The following is a 21,005-nucleotide window of genomic DNA, read 5'->3' on the forward strand; positions in this document are numbered from 1 at the left end:
TTGGAGGCATGCTTGAGTTTATTTTTTTTTTTTGTTGAAAGTGCTTGAGTTTATTTGAAGAGATATAGGGAATCATGTTGCCCATTATCTTTTGCCGCATGGATTTCTTCCATGAATTTTCAGCCAATTCCTCTGCACAACACACCAAATCTTGATCTCTGTTTTTTGTCTGGTTTCTGTTTTAGCCAAAATTTGTGGCTGCAATCTTTGTAGTACTACTCAAGTTTATACACCAGAAGAAATATGCATGTTTTCGAAATTAACAAACTTACAACGGCTTCAGAGATAAACCTCGCAAAAATGCCCTCTCAGCTCTCAACAAAGTCGATACACTATTTATAATGAAATTGTACAAGTTTTCGGGATACTATACAAATGAATGAGCACCCAAAGAAGTAACACAGAGAAGAAGAGCACGCTGTTATTCTGTGAGATTAACTTCTTTCTTCAGTTGAAGATTTCCCGACTCGCTCTTGGTGAACAATTTCTCAACCAAGATACCCCAGTTAGGTCTGTCACCTCTCGATTTTGGGTTCTCGTCGTCATCTTGTTTATCTTGATCTGTGGATGTCGACGTGATTGCTGCTTCCTCACTTGTTAAGGTGGGTGCAGGTTCTTCTTGTAATGGCACAGCATGTGGTACATTCAAGCTAACGGCTTTTTGGAGAGCTGCTTTGTGTTCGTTTTCGAGTGTCTGTAACCTTTCTAGCCTCTGTACTGCTGGAGCAGTCGTCACCGTTTCATCGTTACTTTCTTTGAGCCTCTGTGAGCAAAAAAAAAAAAAAGTATGACACTCATCTATGGCTATCAAACAATTAACAAAAATTCTGCAAATACAGTCTGAAATAAGAGTCAGTGTGTGGATGGTGGAAAACTCGGACCTTGTAACAGGAGGACAGCTAGTGAACCATGGAGTTGTTTCTCTTAGAAATAATCTTAACTAATCCACTATATGGGTTTTCAAAGCACCCACTTTTGTGCATATACCATACAAACTATATAATAGCACAAATAGAAGAACAAATGAGAATTAGAAGTACTTCTTACTTCTAATGCCTTTCGTGCTTCTTTTTCAATCCAAATAATTGCATGATCAGACATAGCATTGCTTGATAGCACAATATGTTCAAATCTCCCTTCAACTGGAATGGCAGTTCTTACCTCTGGAGGATACCTCCCACATCTGAATTCATCAACAACAAGGAATTGAATTTCTACAGTACAATTAACTAGTTCTGCAATATTAAACATCCTTAAAGTAACATAAAATTATTGGTATTAGCCTGACAAGCTATTCAGAAAATTGGAATTTGTCAAATGTAACCATCTGGAAGATGCGCTGACAAGTCAATCCACGAGTTCTGTTTTAGTACCTGCAAAACTTCCGCTCCACGATATGATACATCCGTCCAGGAGCATAGAGTCTTCTTGGGTCTCTAAGCTTCCTACCTTCTGGGATGAAGGTGTCTCTCATGCAAACACAACATAATAAGCAAGGCAAGCTGTCCAAAGCATTAAGACCTGGTTTCAGAGATACTTCTTTAAATTTAAAAAGAAAATCTAAAATTTTTGAAAAGATATAAACATAACATGATCTAAGGAAGATGACTGACCAAAAGATTGATTTAAATATATCTTCCAAGGGTGTAGGTGTTCTTGGTAAGAAGTCGTCCTGGAGAAGATGATGAACGAATATCACAACTGGGTGGAAATAAATAACAAGGACCACATGGCTTTCTTGTATAAGTCGTAGAGGGCATGCAACACTGGCAGTGTATTGATAGAAAATATCTCTAGTTACAACAGTTGGTGAAATGGGGCGTTATTATTCCTGAATGGCGACAGCTTTAACATCCAAAATGATGTAGGGGTCCTGGCTGATAAGTTTATGGAAGAAACTGATGCAGCCAAAAATAAAGGAGAAAAGGGTAAAACTGCCAAAACAAAAGTTGTCCATATCAGAATCACGCAAAATTCGGATCCTAGATGGAAAAGGGAGATTTGCTGTTTGGACCCCCTTTCGTATAATTGACTTGCTGTTTGGACTCCCTTTTTCCAGTGTTGCAATTTGGACTCCCTTTTGACGGAATCACTCGGGAATATTCCGTTTCTAAAGTTATACTTTAAATAATTCCTAGTTTACCCTTATAATATCAATATTGCACTTTTGACCCCCCTAGTTTATTTAACTCATCTTCTTCTTCAATCTTTTTAACTCATCTTCTTCACAAACCCTTATCACTTATCACCCAAATTGACTTTTAAGATTAGACCTAGGTAAAATTGGATCATAAACTTGTGTTTGATCTTACCACATGACGGATTATCAAGCCAAATTGTTAGTTTCCGAATCAAAATTGCCCGAGATTTTAAGATTCTATTTCTTCAGTTCAACCGAGCAATTCAACCAATTGGAAAGTGATTTTTTAGCTTGCTTATTCAACAACACAGAAACTTTACCTAATAGTCATCCACCGTTGATTCCACAAACAGTTCCTCTTCTTCCATTATAAATTGAAATCTTAAAACAAAGTTTCTTAGAAAAAATTGATTTTGCTGCAAGTTTATCTAGAGTCATAGGAACAATATTTGTTTGATAAGGGTAGTATTTAAGTTTCTTGAGAGTGATAAAACAGAGAGGATACCCAAAGCTAGAGAGAGAAAGTTAAAAATGAGATTACAGTAGAATCTACAAAGCTTCTTCTTCCTCCACTTTAATGGGTGAAAAATATTCTTGTACACTATCATCTAAGTACAAATTGAGAGGTTGATCATCAAAATTGAAAGAGGATTTGAGATCAGAGGAAAGGGTTTTAAAATCTTTATGACTGGAAGAGAGGATACCCAAAGCTAGAGAGAGAAAATTAATAGTAAGATTACAGTAACTTCCATAAAGATTCTTCTTCCTCCACTTTAATGGGGTGAAAATATGAATTGGGTACTATAATTCCTTTTGATATTGCTGATCATACACCTACTAATATTTGTGATGAGTGTAAAAAACAAGAAAGTTAAGTTAATTGATTTCCTCCACCGTGATGATCACCACCATCACCATAAGTGGTGGCTCCACCCATCGTAACAACCCTGTTACCAGAGGGTAAATATTGTTAACTCATGGGTTATGATTTAGTTAACTCGTGGGTTAGTTCGCGGATTTAGTTAACTCGTGGGTTAGCTACTTAGATTGTGTTCTACTTTGGTTAGGTTAATTGGAGGGTAAAATAGTAATTTTTCTGCTTGAACTGCTACATTTAACTTTTTTTTTGAAAAAGGGAGTCCAAATTGCAACTTTGGAAAAAGGGAGTCCAAACAGCAAGTCAAATATACGAAAGGGGGTCTAAACAGCAAATCTCCCGATGGAAAACAGTGTTCCTCTCGAGAGCCCTTGCTTTTCTTCAGGGTTCTTCAGGGTCTGACCACTTTTGGGCCCGAGTTCCATTGTTTAGGCCCTCAAAACGGCCTTTTTATCATTATTTATAATTTTGGTAGTTTTCCGTTTTTTCCAGATATTCTGCAATTTCATTTCTTTAGAAGTTGTTTAAGATTAGGATACCGTAATACTGTATAAGGGGTTCCTCTACAAGTTTAAGTATTCTATTCAATCAATAAACCCATTTCTCTATCTGTGAGAGTTTTCAGTTTCTTCGAGTTTTTAGCCGACTTTTTAAAACTTTACTAAGTTTTCGGTTGCATCATAAAAGATCGTCTAGAATCCAAGGATTGATTTTGTTCAAGATAACTTCCCACCATGCCAATTTTCACATTTTAATGTTTTTCATTCTTAATTTTCTAATTACAACATACTTTATCGTAATTTATCAAAAATATAATCATTTATCTAACTATTTATTTTTCATTATCATTGTAAAGGATTGAATGTTTTAGACAATTTGATCTTTGCACCAAACACTCCATGATTGTATAAACTTAACAAAATTAACCCTGATCCTTAGTAACGGTTAAGGAGAAGACGAACGGAATTGCCATCAGATGAACGGCAATCCTTTACAAATGCAGATGTATTCGAGAAGACACTTGTTGAATTGGTATTGCATTTTTGGGGAATATTGAAGGAAAAGAATGGAGATTTCAGACTAATGTTTATGGAAATGGAAGTACAAGCATCCTGGGACTGAAAAGATTATCATATAACTCGCACAAGATGAACAATAGGAAATGAGTGTGATTACGGTGATGGCGGTTCTGGGATTTAGTGTTGACAGTTCTTCTATGATGGTGGTGGTTTTCCGGTGTGGGCGGCGGTTTCCCGATGACGGTTTTCTGGTGATGGCGACGGTTTTCCGGTGACGGTTTCCAGTGACGGCGTCGGTTTTCGGTGTCAGCGGCGGTGGTTCTTCCAGTTATTTTGTCGCATTTTGAGTTTATTTGTATTAATAGTATAATAATTTCGGTATTGTGGAGGTTCTCCGGTGACGGTTTTCCGGCGATAGCGGCGGTGGTTATTTTAGTTTTTTTTACAGTTTTTTTGTCAGACCTTTAGGGTCCCATTTCACGATCTATAGGATCTTCTTGTCGACCTTTAGGGTCTTTTTATTCTCGATCTTTAGGATCATTGTGTCCGTGTCTTGTCCAATTTCTTTCCCTTCATGAGGCACTTTGCATTTAAAGGTATGTAACTCTCATGAAGTCTTCAGAGGAGAGAAATAAGAATTATCATCCTTGTATCATTGTGACTTTGTCACTTATTAATGGAATATGTTTTCCCTTGGCTCAAAAAAATATAAGGTTTGGTTAGAACGAGGTACGGAATTATGAATAACATCTTCACAAGAAAAGAAACTATGGCTAAGATCATTTACATGTTGATGCCAGACATGCTCGACCATTTTACATACATATTGTTTGCTCCGTTGATCAGGTTGTGTTTCTGTTTAGGTCATTGCAATGAATGGATGTATAGGTTTACTAGTTTCAGGGGCGTGTTTGATAGGGTGCGGTCGTACCGGCCCCCCTCAAACTACTAAATTTTATTAAAGACCGAGGGGTCCTTCAATCTCGAATTAAGTCTAATAACTAGACAATGTAAAATGATTCAAAAAAACTATTCAACTAGCTAAAGTGCTATTTTTTTCGATTCAAACATCAAGAGTCAGATAAAAACAATATGAGTTTGGGAGATTTTATAGGTAATGACCAAAATTGTTAAAGGTAATATGACTAATGGCAATCCCATAAAGGGTTAGAAGCAATGTGGTCTTTAGGGTTGACTTTCATTGAGAAACAAACGTTACCAAGTCAAAATGATTACCTACCTGTAGAACAACTGAGTTGATAACGTCGGCATATTTGACGGCCAAATTCAACGACATACATCTCGCCGGAGCAATAGCATAACAACGTATATTATTCCTCGGGATTCCACCTAACCGATCTAGATGATTCACCACCACAATCGTTAGTAACGCCGCCACTCCTGATCCAAGTGAATGCCCAGCAAATACCAACTTATACCTAAAAACAAAAATCACAATTTAGAGTGAATTTATAGAGAGAAAGGGATATTTGTATTTAGGGTTTACAAACAAACCTTGATCCATTATCAATCCACAATTTCTTCAAAGTTTCAGATTCTTCATTTAATAACCAAGTAGCAGATTTCAACAAACCATGATGAACATAACCACCATCAAACATTTGCATACCCAATTTATTATCCAATAAAAGTTTATAATCACTATTTTTGATAAGATTAAGACCACGAATAGCAAGTATAATTTCTTGATTAGAATGATCTACATAGATTAAGTGAGGAGGAGCTCGACCTTGAGTTTCTTGATAAGTTCTTCTTTTAATAACACAATCTGGATTCATTTGGTAACCACAATCAGGTGGGAATTTAGGGTTTTTAAGATCATCTTCATAAACAGCTAAAATTGTACGACAAATTCTAGGGATTGATTCGAAATCTTCAATTGTTGATAATGTCCAAGTAGTACTGTCATCTGAACCTATGTATGTGCATCTTTTCCATACCCAACGAGATACTCCTAAACACAGAACCCATTCTACTCCACAGGCAACTGACATCTTAAATTTCTAGAGAGAGAAAGAGAGAAACACTGATTTCTGTGCTTTTTTAGTAGTGTTTTGACTTTTATTTGGGTTTTTTTTGGGAGAAAGAACAAAGAAGATATCAGACTTGGATTGAATTTCAGAAGGGGAAAAATATCATTTCAGGGATGACCAGACCAGCTCAGCTCAGCTCAACCCACTGTTTTGATAAGAGGGTTCTGCTAAAGGCACACGGCTTTTGTATTATAAGCAGACGGCTCTATATGACACGTTATATACACTTACTGTTTTTAGCCGATACACTCACAGTTATTCACGCTCACACTTAAAAACCTATTATCACTCACTTTTCATATACACGAACAAGTATTATTCAAATGTTTTGATCGGTTTCTGTCGATAAGATAAAACAAATTTCATTTGTATCGGAAAGATGAAACTGATGTGTAACATAAGGTATGAGTACAATTATACCGACAGACAACAAAGAGGAAGATTCAAAGATAATTTTGATAAGTTTTCGTTGATAAGATGAAACAGTTGTTATAACCAAACAGTCAGAAAGATTAAACATATGTCTGAGATGTGTAACATAAGGTATTGATACAATCCCACCGACAGATAATAAAGAACAACATTTGAAGAAAACTTTGATACGTTTTCCGTTAGTAAGATAAAACTGATTATGTTCCATCACAAATTTGTAGCTCGTGTCGACTTATAATGCAATCAATTAGACTAGTATCTTGGATAGGTTACCTTATGAAGTTTTTTATTTATTTTCAAGAATAACACCACTTCCATTGAAGGAAAAATTACAACAAAGATTCATGGGATGTATTAATACATTTTTAGTAGATGATTCTTCAGTCTTTATACTTTTATTTGGATAAAAATAAAAATATGAAGGTTCTCCTTTTCCATGATTTTCACCATTAAAACACCAACAAAAATCTTCAATAATTTGAATATGATCTTAGAGGAAGATAATTGTTCGACCAGGGATGTTTTTATCGACAAAAAACTTACAGTGGTGGAATAGTGAGTGTAGTTAATGGAAGATATAATGAAGAAATTCTTAGGTTTGGGGAGTGGTGAAAGATTTTAGGTTTTTGCTAATGAGCTTGACCAATATTGGCTTAGTGGTGAGTGTGGGTGAAATTTATCTCGTTCAAGGCAAATTGAGCAAGTTAATCTGAATGTGAGTCTTGCAGGTAAAAATGGTGATTGTATATAAAATTTCCTCAGGTCTATTACCATCTCGATAAGCATTTATAAGCACCAAGTTTTTGTAACAAGCTCTAGTTAAGTCTTATATTGGTCAGCTATAAGTAAATCATGAAGTCAACAGATTGACCAAGATTGCACGCGAGGAGAGCCTCGTCGAAGTCATGAGATAGGTGGTTTCGAAAGTGTTCTTGTTCGGTTTTGGACTACCCTATTCATATAACTAGTGTTGTAAGCGGAATCTCAAACATCATATGTCTAACTCTAGTCTACCAGGATCACATGCAAGAACTAATAATGAACTAGAAACTGAAAGAAGAATACCTCGATTCGCTTTCCCTCGAACTAGAATTCCAATGCCCTTTCCCCAAAGATGAGAGCTTCATGTGTAACTCATCTAGTTGAGACACCCGAGCTAGTGACTTGATCTCCCTCCTTTAATGTCAGCTAGGACTTCATTAAATGTTGAGAAGAAGAACCATTCTTCTTTTGACTTAGATAGACATGTTGGGAGTTTTTTTTCCCTAAAATCCTCTCTCTCCACTTAGTTGTCTGAGAGAGAAGTCGTTTTTTCTCTTGAGAAAAAATTCACACCTTTTCTGTTCTAAAATGGTTCTTATATAGAGAAACCTTGTCATTCCAATTAGGATTAAATATGGGCCACAGAAAAGATAAGTCAGACTTCTTTCTGACTAGGACACCTAGATGGGACTCCCATCTAGGGTTTCCCCTATTATGTGGCCAGCTAGACCAGACCCTTAATGGGCTTGGTCTGTCCGGCTCATGCTTATGGTCGGCCATCATATAAATGACCCATGCTCCTGGGCCTATCAAATTGGATCATATCCATCTATAGGCATACTCTCACTAGCCAGCTCTCTCTGATCAAGCCACCACTCTTTGGTGTAACCCGTTGTAGGCTCCGATCTATGTTCACCGCGGATTACCGAAATGACCTGACGATCGTAAGCGACTTCCAACAAAGCATTACGACCCCTAATTCGACTGGACTAGATGATCTTCCGGATAAGGTCATCGTTATTCTAACTCACAAATTGAGCGCATTGTTACCTTGGTCGAAGGACACTCCTTCTGAAGGACATCTACTTCAGACCGAAAGGATATATCCTTCAGTTCTGCCACCTGAGCCCTGGCTTAGGTGGTCAGCACGAGTCTACTAGGCACCTTAAACTGTTTGTTGGCCTAAAAGGACGCAAAAAGATTTATATAAACTCAGCTCTGCCTTTGATCTCTGCACTGCGCTGAGCTCTCCACAAATCGGAGATACAATGAAGGGAAGTCTCGTAAGTCAGCTCGGGACCTTGAGTTTCACTCTGCCTAAAAAGAAAGCAGTGACGTTAAAGGCCAGATAGTACCAACGACCCACTTTTCATAAACAAACTGTTTTATGTCAAACGATATGTCAGTGGTAGAACATACGTTGTCATTAGATATTATCCTCCACGCAACCATCATCACATAGCTTTAATCAAGACCGGTGTCTTACCACCAATTTGTTTGCCTATATGCTAATGCAGGGTTTAAGGTGCCTATGAGACTCATATAGACCATCTAACTATTTATCTAGTTAGAGTTGGACTCAGGTGGTAGAGCTCTATCGGATCCATACTTCTAGTAGCTCTATCGAGGGTTAGTCCATGTGCATGCAAGTTTTGGCACATGTCGCCTAGGTTAATCTTTGAACTCCTTGGCTAGCTAATTCTGACCAATATTTAGATCAACCAGGGTATCAATGACACCATATGTAGTTTGTTGATCTCCAAGGATGTAATTACTCTTCCCAACCATAATTTTAAAAGTGACGTCAAATCATTGTAGTCAGTAAACATTTAAATTATTGGATAATTTAACAGAAATTCTAGAACTTTAAAGTGACACAGATGTGAGATATCATCAGGATTTGAAATAAGTTTAAAATCTAACAGATCTCTTTTACAAAATAAGTTGGAGATTTTGACACTGACCCCACTCTTATATCAATATTAGGATTACACCTCCAGTTTTTTTTACCTTTCATTTATACCCCCACGTGGACGGAAACCGTCAACTCAGAGTTAAGTTGAGCGTGTGTGAACCCCACATGTGAACGATGACCATTTTACCCTTTTTAAAGATAGCCTGAATTAAAGAACTACCTACAACAATATTTGAATCAAATCCAGAATAACAAACTTCATCTCTCTCAAGAATTTATCGAACACTTTGAGTGCAACATTTGAGAGATCAAATTTTGAGTAAAGGTGAACGAGAGAAGAAACCAGGAAATGATAACTAAGAGAAAGAAAGTTTTAGAGAGAAAGTGTGTGAAGCTGAAGACCAACGAGAATGAAGAGATTGAAGCACAAGTCTCGAGAATAGAAGCTAGAGTATGCTGGTTTGGAAGAGTATGATAACCAAGCATGGAGATAAAGTAATGAAGAACTTTGTTGGTATTTGCATAGGTGATGCGCCTGAAATGTTGCACACCCAAGCAGATGTACATTAAGTAATACCCGGTAAGACCGGGTAGATCGACAGGGATATGAAGGTAACTCGGAAATCGAAGGGTCTTATCCGCCAGTACATATATCACAAGCTAACTTAGACAAAAACAGAAAGGTACAAAGATAAATGGGGGGTTTTATAATCGGAAGTGACTAAATGAAAATAAAGTGCAAGAAACTAAACGAAAACGGAAGAGTTCTAGAGGAGTCGGATGAGGGAGTTTCGGAGAAGAGTCGAGAAACAAACAAGTGAGAGAGATGTAGACGTCTGGGAATCCGTAATGATAAACCTACAGCTGTGTGTGGTCCAATCTAATGTGGCAAAGTACAACCGAAGTTCGACTCCTAAAGTAGATGTCTCTAAGCACTACGTTATCCGGAGATCATACGTAGTTAAATAAACATCTTAATCGCTTAAACCCGAGTCACCGTAGGTATTGTTTAGTCGCCTAACTATGTGAAGTGCACGACAAGACACATGAAATTTTGACATAGACTCCGATCGATATCGAATACTTCGTTTCATCTATTAACTATGTGAGGTACATGACAAAACACATGAAAATATGACTGAAACGATAATCGAATTGAATGAACGTCGATTCATAATTAAAACATACACAATCACAAAATTCATCACAATTTTATCCTATAAATGACATACTAAAGTTAGCTAAACATGGCGAATGAATAATAAATGACAAGAAGATAATGAGAGAATCCCCCTTTTTCAATGTGGTGCGAGGCTAAAATTGTCAGTAAATATGTGCAACCGATCTCCCCTTAGCAAAATTCTGAGTTCTCTTTAGAAGTGCAAAATATGTGTCCCCGAGCAAAAAATCAGGATTCTCCATAGCAATCACTCATCATCTTCCCCATTTTATTGGATATACTGATCACAAGGATAAGAGAGAATCACATATCCTCTTATGTCCTTGTTCTGTAGTTCAGTGATTCCATAATCTTGTATTTCTAAGATAATTCTCTATGTCTCAAAACATATAGTTTCATAATATTTTTAAAATTGTATCTTGTAAATCAAGTAGCAACCCTATTAGGGTCTATTGTACATCTATAAATAAAGATTGTTTTATGTCTTCTTCATCAAGTGAAGACAGAATAAGTTTTATGTATAATAGCGCAATAGTTCAACATGATTGCAGAGCAGCGTAGAGAATCCATTGGAGAAATTGTCCCACCATCAAATACTATCCCATCCCTTCCTTTTCCTCAGCCCCATTCATTCGTCAATATTAAATTGGATTCTACAAAAGCTCAAGGCTTTGATCTTGAGGATATTATTGATGGTTCGAAGTTGCCGCCATCCCACTACTAAGAGATGGATTTGTTAATCCAATGTTTCCGCTGTGGCAAAAGAAGGACCAGCTAGTCCTTGCGTGGTTATTATCGTCTCTCCCAGAACCAGTTCTTTGCCAAATTATCCATTGTCAAACCGCGTCTGCTATTTAGACTTCCTTGGAGCAACCGTTTGCTTCTAAATCTTCGACTCATTTACTACATTTCAAACGTGGGCTTAATGATATTAAAAAGGGTAATCAAACCATGCGTGAGTTTATTTCTCACGTCTGATTCTTAGCGACACTCTTCCAACTTCGGATTATGCTATCTCTACGCTTGAACTTCAACATGCAATTCTCGAAGCTTTGGATAGTTCATATGATTCCATTGTTTCCTCTTTAACAACAACTATGCACCAGTTTAACTTTGATGATTTTATACACTTATGAATTAAGATTGGATACACAAAATTCTTCAATAGTTCAACACATTTATCACCCAACCACCATTAAAGTTTGGATTAATTCCGTTTTGACCTCCAATTGTGACCAACTCACCTTTTTGGCCCCCATAAGTGTCTGGGAGTTCGATTTGGCCCCCAAGAGCGCTTTTCGAGCAAAGATCACATCAGCAAGTCAAAACCCTTACTGTTTAATTCGCAAACTACCCTTCTGACGGAATCTTCTCCTATCCTTAGTTGCCAAATTATAAAGGATCATTATTCCTCTATTTCTTCATTCCCAAGACTCTTCTTCTTCAGTTTTATTGAAATACAAAGATCATCGAGTTTCATTGTTCAATCATAAAAAAATTACTTCCAGTAAAAAATTGTACAAATTCGAAAGAAACAATGGTCCTCTTACGAAAAAAAACTTAAATATACCAAATTTACCTTCACTTAACAAATTTCCTCCTTCTTCTTCTTTTCTTAAGATTTACTTGGATGATGAACAACAAAAATGAAAATAAACAGTAACGAAACCTCAAACCCGCAAAATAATCTCAAAGATCAAAACTTGAAAAATATTTAAATCTTTGCTTTTTCTTCTTCTTGATTCCAAGTATAACTCTATTTAAGCATTCAAAACAAGATAAACAAGTTTAAATTTTTTAGGTCTGGAATGGATCTATGAATAAGTAAAGTTTCTTCAACTTCTCTAATAACTTCACCAAATGATCATGTTTATAAATAGTATCAATTTTCAATCAAGATTGTCATTTTTTTTTAAGATCTTTCAGTTTAATCCTCACTACAATGGATTTTTAACTTAAAAACCCAAAAAAAGAGGTCTTCAATCCTCTAATCTTAAGCCGCTCCACTAATTATTCAACTTAAAATATCAATCTAAACAACCTTGGAGTAAAGCCACTAAGAAAGACTTCAATCACTTCATTTCTCCCACTTGATCTCAAAACTCAAGTAAAATACTTTTATACTTCCAAAAAGATTCATAATCAAAGGAATAGTAAAAGTTCTTTGCAAACTTTGAAGATCAAACTTCAAACTCGCCTAAATCGATTTCATACCTAAAATACTTGTTGAATCTATGGATCTTCCTCCTTTCCTCTAATTTCTCTCTCTTATGACCCCATAGTTTCTCTCTCTAGAATGAAGAAAAAGATAAACTTAAAATAAAATAAGATAAAAATAAAACCTAAAGTTAAACAAACAATAAAGAAGTGTCTTGGGATGAGAAAAAAGAAGGTAATAAATGAGCCTTTTGGATTTGACAACTAGGGATTAGTGGAAGATTTTATCACAAGGGTAGTTTAGGGATAGAAAACTAATGATTTTGACTTAGTGATGTGATCATTATCCAAAAAGTGTTTTTAGGGGCCACATCGAACTCCCTGACACTTATGGGGGCCAAAATGGTGAGTTGGTCACAAATTGGGGACCAAAACGGAATTAACCCTTAAAGTTTCACCAAGCTATTTCTCTCTAGAAATTTTTACCCAAACCCAAATCAAACAACATACAAAGCAAGCCAATGATGTGGGAAGCAAAAGTCCTAAGGTTTTCGTCCAAGAAAGTGGTCGGAAAACTCTAGGAAAGTCCGACCGATAGATGAAGATTCTGACCTAGATGTCACTTTCCCAAGCTTTTTCCTCAAAGACCGGCCACAAACGAGCTTTTCCGAGCCGATTAGCTCTGTACGTGTTGCTGCAAGAAGGTCCCGAGCCTTGGCGTTGAAGATCCGACTAGAAGAGAAAGCCTGAGCTGGTTGCAGCCGTCCCTTGCTTGTCCCGTGCTAGTTGGTTCACAACCACGACTTTGTCGGCCAAGCTTTGGCCGACCTTAGTGCTGGCTGGCCTAGCTTGGCCGACTCCTCTTCTCTCTTTCCTGCTCTTGCAAAACTTCTAACTCTAGTACTCTTAACCCGAAACCCCAGAACTTTCTTGATGAAGAAGATAACTCTCCCTCCCCTCCAAAAATCAGACTTGCTTCTCATCTACAAATCAAGGGGTTGCCTCCATCTTTGTCTCTACATCTCTAGTTTCAAGAAAAGATCAAGATGCCTCTCGGCTTCTTTCTTTCATAACTTCCACCTTCGAACTTCGATTCAACTTCCGTTTTTGCCGTCTGATTCACCAGTGACTCCACTTGGATACTTTTGATATCTTCTTAACCCGTTTAGGACGCATGAGATGAAAGTTATAATTTGCTCTTTTTATTCAGACTTACGTGTCTAACTCCTTCTAAGCCACCTAATAACAGAAACACATAAACTATTATAAACAATACCCGATACGGACTAATTAGTCAAAGTTATGTGCTTCAAATGTAACATTTTCATGTCACAACAATAGACTGAGATCATAACCATCCATGTTACAACGTTGGGTGATGAGATATGATTGAATTTGATTTTGAATAAAGAGAGACTAGGTTATCAAAGAGTAAAATACTAGAGAGTGCAGTGTTGATAGTATATAGGCGTGTTAGTAGTGGTTTGTCTCCTTGGTGCATTTTAGAGATGGGTTGTTGATTTAGATTTTTTTAGGTTTTAAAATAGAAGTCAGGAAGAGTTAGAAATCCTCTTCTATAGAGTTAATACCTGTTAAGGTTGTAGTTCTATAACTACAAAGAAAACAGTTTGTGGTTCTTTTAAGGATGATGATATGATGATATAATGGTGGTGGTCGAAGAAGATGAATATGATGGCAGTGATGGTGTGGTTATGGTTATTGAGGTGATTAAGGATGGTTTAAGAAAGAAGATGATGGCCTTCAGTTGAAATTGGAATTTAACTCCATATTCAAATTGCAATTCGCACACGCTTAATTAAACTCTGAATTGGGGCGTAATTTAAAGTTCAAAAAACGCAGGTGTACTCCTAATATTGGTATAAAAGTAGGGTTCAATGTCAAAATCTCCCAAACAAGTATGTAACTATGTATGTGTACACCTAGCACCTTTCAACGGTGGACCGAGAAAATCTTGTTTATGCGTGAACACTTTAGTTATAATAAGTAGTAAAAAAGCATATATTGATCAATGGTTAATTGTCAAATTACATCACCAATCTCTTTTTATATTACATAAATTATTGTCTTATAACTGAATTGTCCAAAAACTTATGTAGTGTTCAAACCAATAATCCTTATATGTTATGGCGACACTTTCAACGAGTTGCTCGACTAACTTGTTAAGTGTTTTACTTACAATCCCAATATAAACAATTAGTCATTTACATATTTAAAAATGAAGAGATTTTTTTATGTGAAAAAGAATCCTCATAATTATGTTCTCTAAAGAAGTCAATGAGAGATAAGAGTGAGAGAAGATTGATTTTGAAAAAATTATCGTCAAAAGATATGTATTAACAAAATGAAAGACAAAAAAAAAGATAAAAATAATACCGAAACAAAGAAAAGAAAGAACATGTCAAAGTCAAATTATGAAAAAAAGGTTAAGAGAATTGATTAGAAAAAAAAGGCACCAAAACAAGTTTTTAATACAGGGACCCGACCAAATAGTATCGAGACATAGACAAAATATAATTTATTTTGATTTTAAGCCTCAATACTAATTGGAAAATTGTTTATAGAGATTGAATTGAACAAATTAATTTATATACTTAAAAAGTAAGAATTAAAATAGTACAAATATTGGAATTCGCTTTTATTTTCTCGTTTTTCTCCCCTAAATCCACAAAATCTAGCGTAAATCTTTATTTTGACCCTCTTCAATAACCAACAAGCACGACCTATAAACAATATATTCTTATGTGTTGTCAAGTTATTTTCATCTCTTTTCTATATAATGCGTTTATTATTTATCAACACATAAATGATGCTTCATCAATTGAAGATGGTGCTTCACCAACAGAAGATTTGTTTCAAAAATTATAAAATGTTGGCCACATGATTGATTTTTCTTTGTCGTCAGAATCTCAACTACTCTTTCTTGGTGAACATGAAACATTTCGACCACTGTGGTCAAAATATTTGAGTTATTTCGTGAAGGATATGTCCTTCCAGTCTGAAGGAGTGTCCTTCGACCAAGATGGAAATGCGTGTAATTTTTCAAATAGGATAACGATGACCTTATCCAGAAGATCATCTAGTCCGATCGAAACAGGAGTTGTGATGTTTAGCTAGAAGCCAACTACGATCGTTGGATCACTTCGTTAATTCACGGCTAACATAGACTGAATCCTACGACGGGTTACACCAATGAGTGATGACTTGATCAGAGAGAATTTACTATAGGAAACTTGAAAAATAGATGGATTAGATTCAGTTTGATAGGCCCAAAAGGTTCGGAAAGAGTCCGAACAAAGATAGAAAGAACCAGACCCGAAAGGGAGGCCTGGAACAAGTTAAAGGGGTTGGCCATGTGATGGGCGGCTGGAGAAATGCGTCGGACAGGACAAGCCACTAAAGGGGCTGATCTGGCCGACCATAGCAAAGGGGACCCCTAGATGGAAATCTCTTCCATATAAGAATCTGATTCAGAAAAGGTTTCTGGTTTTATCTTTGTTGTGGTCCATATTGAATCCTAGTTTGAACATGATTCCGACTCTTCTATATAAGGACTCATTAGAGAACATAAAAGGTGTGAAAGTTTCTCTAGAGAAAATAAATCTCTACAGCATCAAGTGGGGAAAGGGATTTTAGAGAAAAGACTCACGATTTTCTATCTTGTCAAAGAGGAAAGGTGTTCTTCTTCTCAACCTTCAATAAGGTCCTAGCTGACATTAAAGAAGGGAGTTCAAGTCAACCTACTCGGTGTCTCAAGTAAAGGAGCTACGTTTTGGAGGTCTTTATCTTCTGAAAAAACATTAGTCTGAGGGAAAGCGATTAAGGTAATCGTCTTTCCGTTTCTAGTTCATCTTTAGTTCTTGCATGTGATCCTGGAAACTAGTTTTAGACGTACTACACGGCTGAGATTCCACTTAGGTGACACCAAAACCCAACATTTCGACCCTAGTGATCGAAGTTTTGGCACATTCTTATTACTTTGTCCGAATTTTTTTCTTCAATTTGTATTCCATCTTTTCTTCCGAGTTTGTGGATAGAGAATAAGATCTTCACCTATTTTGAAATTTTTATCATTTAGTGGGTTAATTCTTGAAGTATTTTCAATATACTTTTTTATAGGGAAAATATGATGATTTAATAAATTTATTTCCAAAAAGAAATGTCTACTTACTACAAGAACCAATCTGGAGTTTTTTTTAGGAGAGAACGTCCGGGGAGAATCTATCCTTTTTACTCAAAAAACCCTAAACTCGTTCGTGAAAGCCTTAGATTACCGCATACTGACTTAGTTGCCATACATCTTCATACCTGAATCCAGAGAACTTTGTACTCAAACCATCTAGTATCCTCATAAATCCCCCTTCTTATAGTAGGCATCAATACTTTCCTCAAACGCTGACTAGGGTTCCAACATCAACAATAGTGGTTTGAAAGTCAACATCATTTCTTGATTATATTAGGTTTAAATCTACTAGGTAGAGTCTCAGTTAGAACCGCCAAAATATTGGGGCATATCTTGCGAGCTCTTCTCATACCATCAAAGAAAAGGTATGGTATACCCCCAATAACAAACAAGAATCAAAATCAACCTCCCATCACTCCAGGAGCCGCTTGCATGCAACAGGGGAGGTTCAAATCGATGAATCTCCAATTTATTAATAGTAATGAACCTTTATCTGAGAGCAAGATTGAACATTTGCAAGGAAACCTTAGTTCAACGGTAGATCTCATCTATCAGGAAGTCTACTACTCTAATCATCTCTCTGGTTTATATTTTACCTCTTAATTGACAATTTACTACTATTGTTTCTGTCTTCTTTCTTTACATTTCAAGTTCCTTCCTGTTAATTTCTTTAGGTCTCAGAGTCACTTAGATTTTTGTGTTTGGCTGGTTTATCTTCCTAGATCTGTTTGTCCTGTTTGCAGCCTTTCTGTCTATTTCTCTCTAGCTACCTTACCGCCTTTCCTTTTCTTTTGGTTGTTTTTACTGTTTTTACTTTCCTTTTCCTTTCCCTTTTAGTTTATTAGCTACTGCCTTAACTCTCTTGTGGTTTTCAGTGCTTCTTGCAGATTGGGTAGTGGCTCTTCTGTTGTTAACTTTCTTTTGCTCCCTTATATTCAGTACTTGTGCCGTCCCTTTTGTTGAGTAGAAGTTGTAGTAGACTGCCTTTAGATTTGTGTCTTGTAGTGGGCTGCCTTTATATTTGTCTCTTGTAGTAGTCTGCCTCTATAAATTTATCTCTTGTAGTGGGCTGCCTCTAGATTTGTCTCTTGTAGAGGACTGCCTTTATATCTGTCTCTTGTAGTGGTCTGCCTCTATAGATTCATCTTTGGTAGCGGGACCCTAGCCTTCTGACTCTTTTCACCCCTCCATGGACCTGACTGTTCTAGCATGGAATGTTAGAGGGTGCGGAAATTTTGTTAATCGGAAACATTTGAGGCGTCTCATAAACGAAAATGACCCGGAACTTATCTTCCTTTCGGAGACGATAAACATCAACACTAACCTAGACAAAATACTTAATCTCAATAATATTTACGATAAACATGTAGTTGACCCGATCAACAAAGCTGGTGGACTTGCCCTGTATTGGTCTCCTAAGTACGTCATGGGAATTCTTTACATGGACCATAACATGATACATGCTAAAGGCACCCAGGTGGATAATAGTAGTAATTTCTATGTTATGGGCTTTTATGGGTGCCCCTACAACACTAACAAAATGAAACCTTGGGAAATTCACTACAAAAAATATATCCATTAGGGACGGACGAAAACCGTCCCAATACTTTATGGGGGACGGATTTTGTCCGTCGCAGAAACTGGCGTCCCAAATGGTATTTGGGACGGTTATAGCGACGCATGACACCTGTCCCGATAAAATATATGAGACAATTACGCACCGTCGGTGTAAATCGATCTGTTTGGGACAGACTAATTACTGTCCCTAAAAATATGAGAGGAGTTTCTTCTTTACTATTTCTGGGACAATTTCTTTTATAATATAATCATCCATTTAGCTTTTTCGGAAATTTTAACCTTACTAATAAACTGAATTCTGAAAAAAGAAATATAATATATATTCAATTCATAAATTTCTTGTTGCATACAAAATCTAACTAATTTCACATTCATTTCAAATAAATCTAAAAAAGTATGATATATATCGAATTTATAGATTTTCTGTTACATACAAAATCAACAAATTTGACATTCACTTCAAATAAGTTTAAAACACTATTTTAACTAGATTTTATAGTTACTCTAACACCCATTCTCTAATACCTATTTCAGCTAGTGCCATCTGCTGGAATGACCATCATAAAACACCATCGCTCCATAACAAAGACGTTTCCCTCCGCTTGATTGTGCCATCGTTATTTTTCACATGTAGCTTTAAATTACTCCTGCTTGCTAAGACTAACAATATCTTCAAGTCCATCCTCATCAAACTTGCCTACATTATTGGTAAATCAAGGATTTTATTTTTGTTACCAGTTTGATTTGGAGATGAAAGTTCCTCCGTGTTCTTTTCCTCCAAGATAACCTCCTTAACACTATGTTTACGGTTTACCCATTTGTTCCGACGTTTCTCCATCTTCCGGCACAATCTCCATCCTCTGCCAAAGCATGAATCAAGGTTATACATATACAACATACTCACCAGTAAATCGTTAGCTACGAGTATAGAACATGGAAGGTACTCGTATTTATTTATCCACATTACAAAAAATCAGTTAAGAATTTGACAGAAATTGACGAACCTATCACCATCTCTTTGGGGGGATGATTTCATTGGCTTTGCCTGTCAAAAAATATATTCTTATTCATTTAATCGAACAATAATATACGAAGAACTAAGAAACAATATACTAGAAGTTAGTAGGGAAATACACACACACCATCGCTTCGGTCCACTATGTTTAATTATGCCATCATAAAACGCTCCACTTAATTGTGCCATCCTGAGACAAATAAAACAAACCAAGACGTCAATTAACTAAAAGAGGTTGTAATAATCTTACAAAGTGGCATTTGAAGAGAGAATCACTCAACTATGGTCATTGGCAGAGTATCCTTTATGTTAAAGGAAACATGTAATTGTTATCATACAAACTTGCATATATTATTAAGTTCCAAGTACTTTTAGGTTATGAAACTTATTTCACTGAAATTCATAAGGTTTGACTGTTAAACTAATATAGAAAGCAATGTGCTAAACAGAAATATATTGGTGGGTTCATACAAAAAAATAAGTTTGAAACTTGGAAAAAAGAATTCGGATGCATATTTGGCGGAGTAGGCGAACGCGCTCGTGAAGGGAATGATCTTTACATGGAAATGAAAGAGTCTGGAGTGATTAATGAACAAAATATTGCAGAATCCAAAGTAGCTCTAGTCTATGGTCAGAGCAACTAGAACAAAAGGTTTCGAGCGACTTGGTTGTAGGCTATTCTCCTTACATACCAAATACTTGATATTTCTGATATGTTACTTGTGATAGCCATTTATTTTGAGTTAGTATTTTGCTTCGAAGAATATGATGAAATTTTCTTTAAAGAACAAATAACTTAATGTATTGGTTCTTCATGTTCTTCTTACTTTTCTTCTTGATTACAACAATTGATCCACTGGCAGATGGGGTTAGTTTGAAACGCTAATTCGATTCCTAATCCTAATGGTACAAGTTATAGACATAGAAAAGAAACCCTGACCTCAATCGCTATGCCCCAAAACAAAACTATTATAACTCAAACTTTCAGACTAAAGGAGACAACTTCAAATCCTTTAATCTAAAACCAACAACCATAAACACCCAAAAACAAAAGAATCAAGTAGATGTAAGCAGAACATAGTTCTAGGTTCAGAATTAATCAAATTATCTCCACCTGATATTACAAAGAAAAATGAACTCAAATGCTTAATACATAACCCTTATAAAATCAAAGTCAACAATGAATCATCAATCACGTTTATTTAATTGCTAACTATCTTCAAAATCATATATAACCTAATCAATCATCTTAATACCACTTTTCCTTTCTCTTAATTCTACGAAGGAAGCAAAAAAGAAAACCTAAACCAGATACTATTGAGTGATATAGACTACAAGAGCTGTAACCCCATGAAAAATGAAAAAATAGAGAGAAATTAATTAAATTTAAATGAATTCCTATGCCAGATAAAGTGGTAGGACAATAAAACCTAGTTCAAAGAGCCCCAATTTCGGAATACTTGACAGAAGAATGGATGGAATAAAACCTTAGTTAAGAAATGCTACTCTTTTGTATATTATGTTTGAATACATAAGTATCATTCACTTTAGTTTGATAAGAAAAATCTCATACTTTTCAGAATAATACCTTTCAAAATCGATCGTTCTTGAGGGTTTGAAGAAAAATCTAAAACCCTAGTTTTAGCTCTGGGTAAGATGAAGAAGCCTCTTATTT

General features: G+C 36.1%; 1 protein-coding gene across 3 annotated transcripts; it reads right to left on the bottom strand.

Moving 5' to 3' along the window:
• Window positions 1-224: 224 nt before the first annotated feature.
• Window positions 225-6,280, bottom strand: LOC147548255 (uncharacterized). Of its 3 annotated transcripts, XM_086668979.1 has the most exons (7): window positions 6,148-6,234; window positions 5,552-6,083; window positions 5,277-5,475; window positions 1,614-1,672; window positions 1,374-1,502; window positions 1,048-1,183; window positions 225-763 (listed from the first exon to the last, which is right to left on the bottom strand). In XM_086668979.1, exons 2-7 carry the CDS (start codon window positions 6,049-6,051, stop codon window positions 422-424), a joined length of 1,365 nt encoding a protein of 454 aa, XP_086525105.1. In that variant the 5' UTR covers window positions 6,052-6,083; window positions 6,148-6,234; the 3' UTR covers window positions 225-421. The 3 variants fall into 3 exon arrangements, with proteins under 3 accessions (XP_086525105.1, XP_086525104.1, XP_086525103.1); XM_086668978.1 differs by having other exon boundaries at window positions 5,552-6,280; XM_086668977.1 differs by having other exon boundaries at window positions 1,374-1,672; window positions 5,552-6,199.
• Between the last annotated feature and the right edge of the window lie 14,725 nt (window positions 6,281-21,005).

The sequence above is a fragment of the Eschscholzia californica genome, unplaced genomic scaffold (assembly GCF_041429995.1).
Source record: "Eschscholzia californica isolate CP2 unplaced genomic scaffold, dmEscCali1.0.p SCAF_3, whole genome shotgun sequence".
NCBI classification, from domain to species: Eukaryota; Viridiplantae; Streptophyta; class Magnoliopsida; order Ranunculales; family Papaveraceae; genus Eschscholzia; species Eschscholzia californica.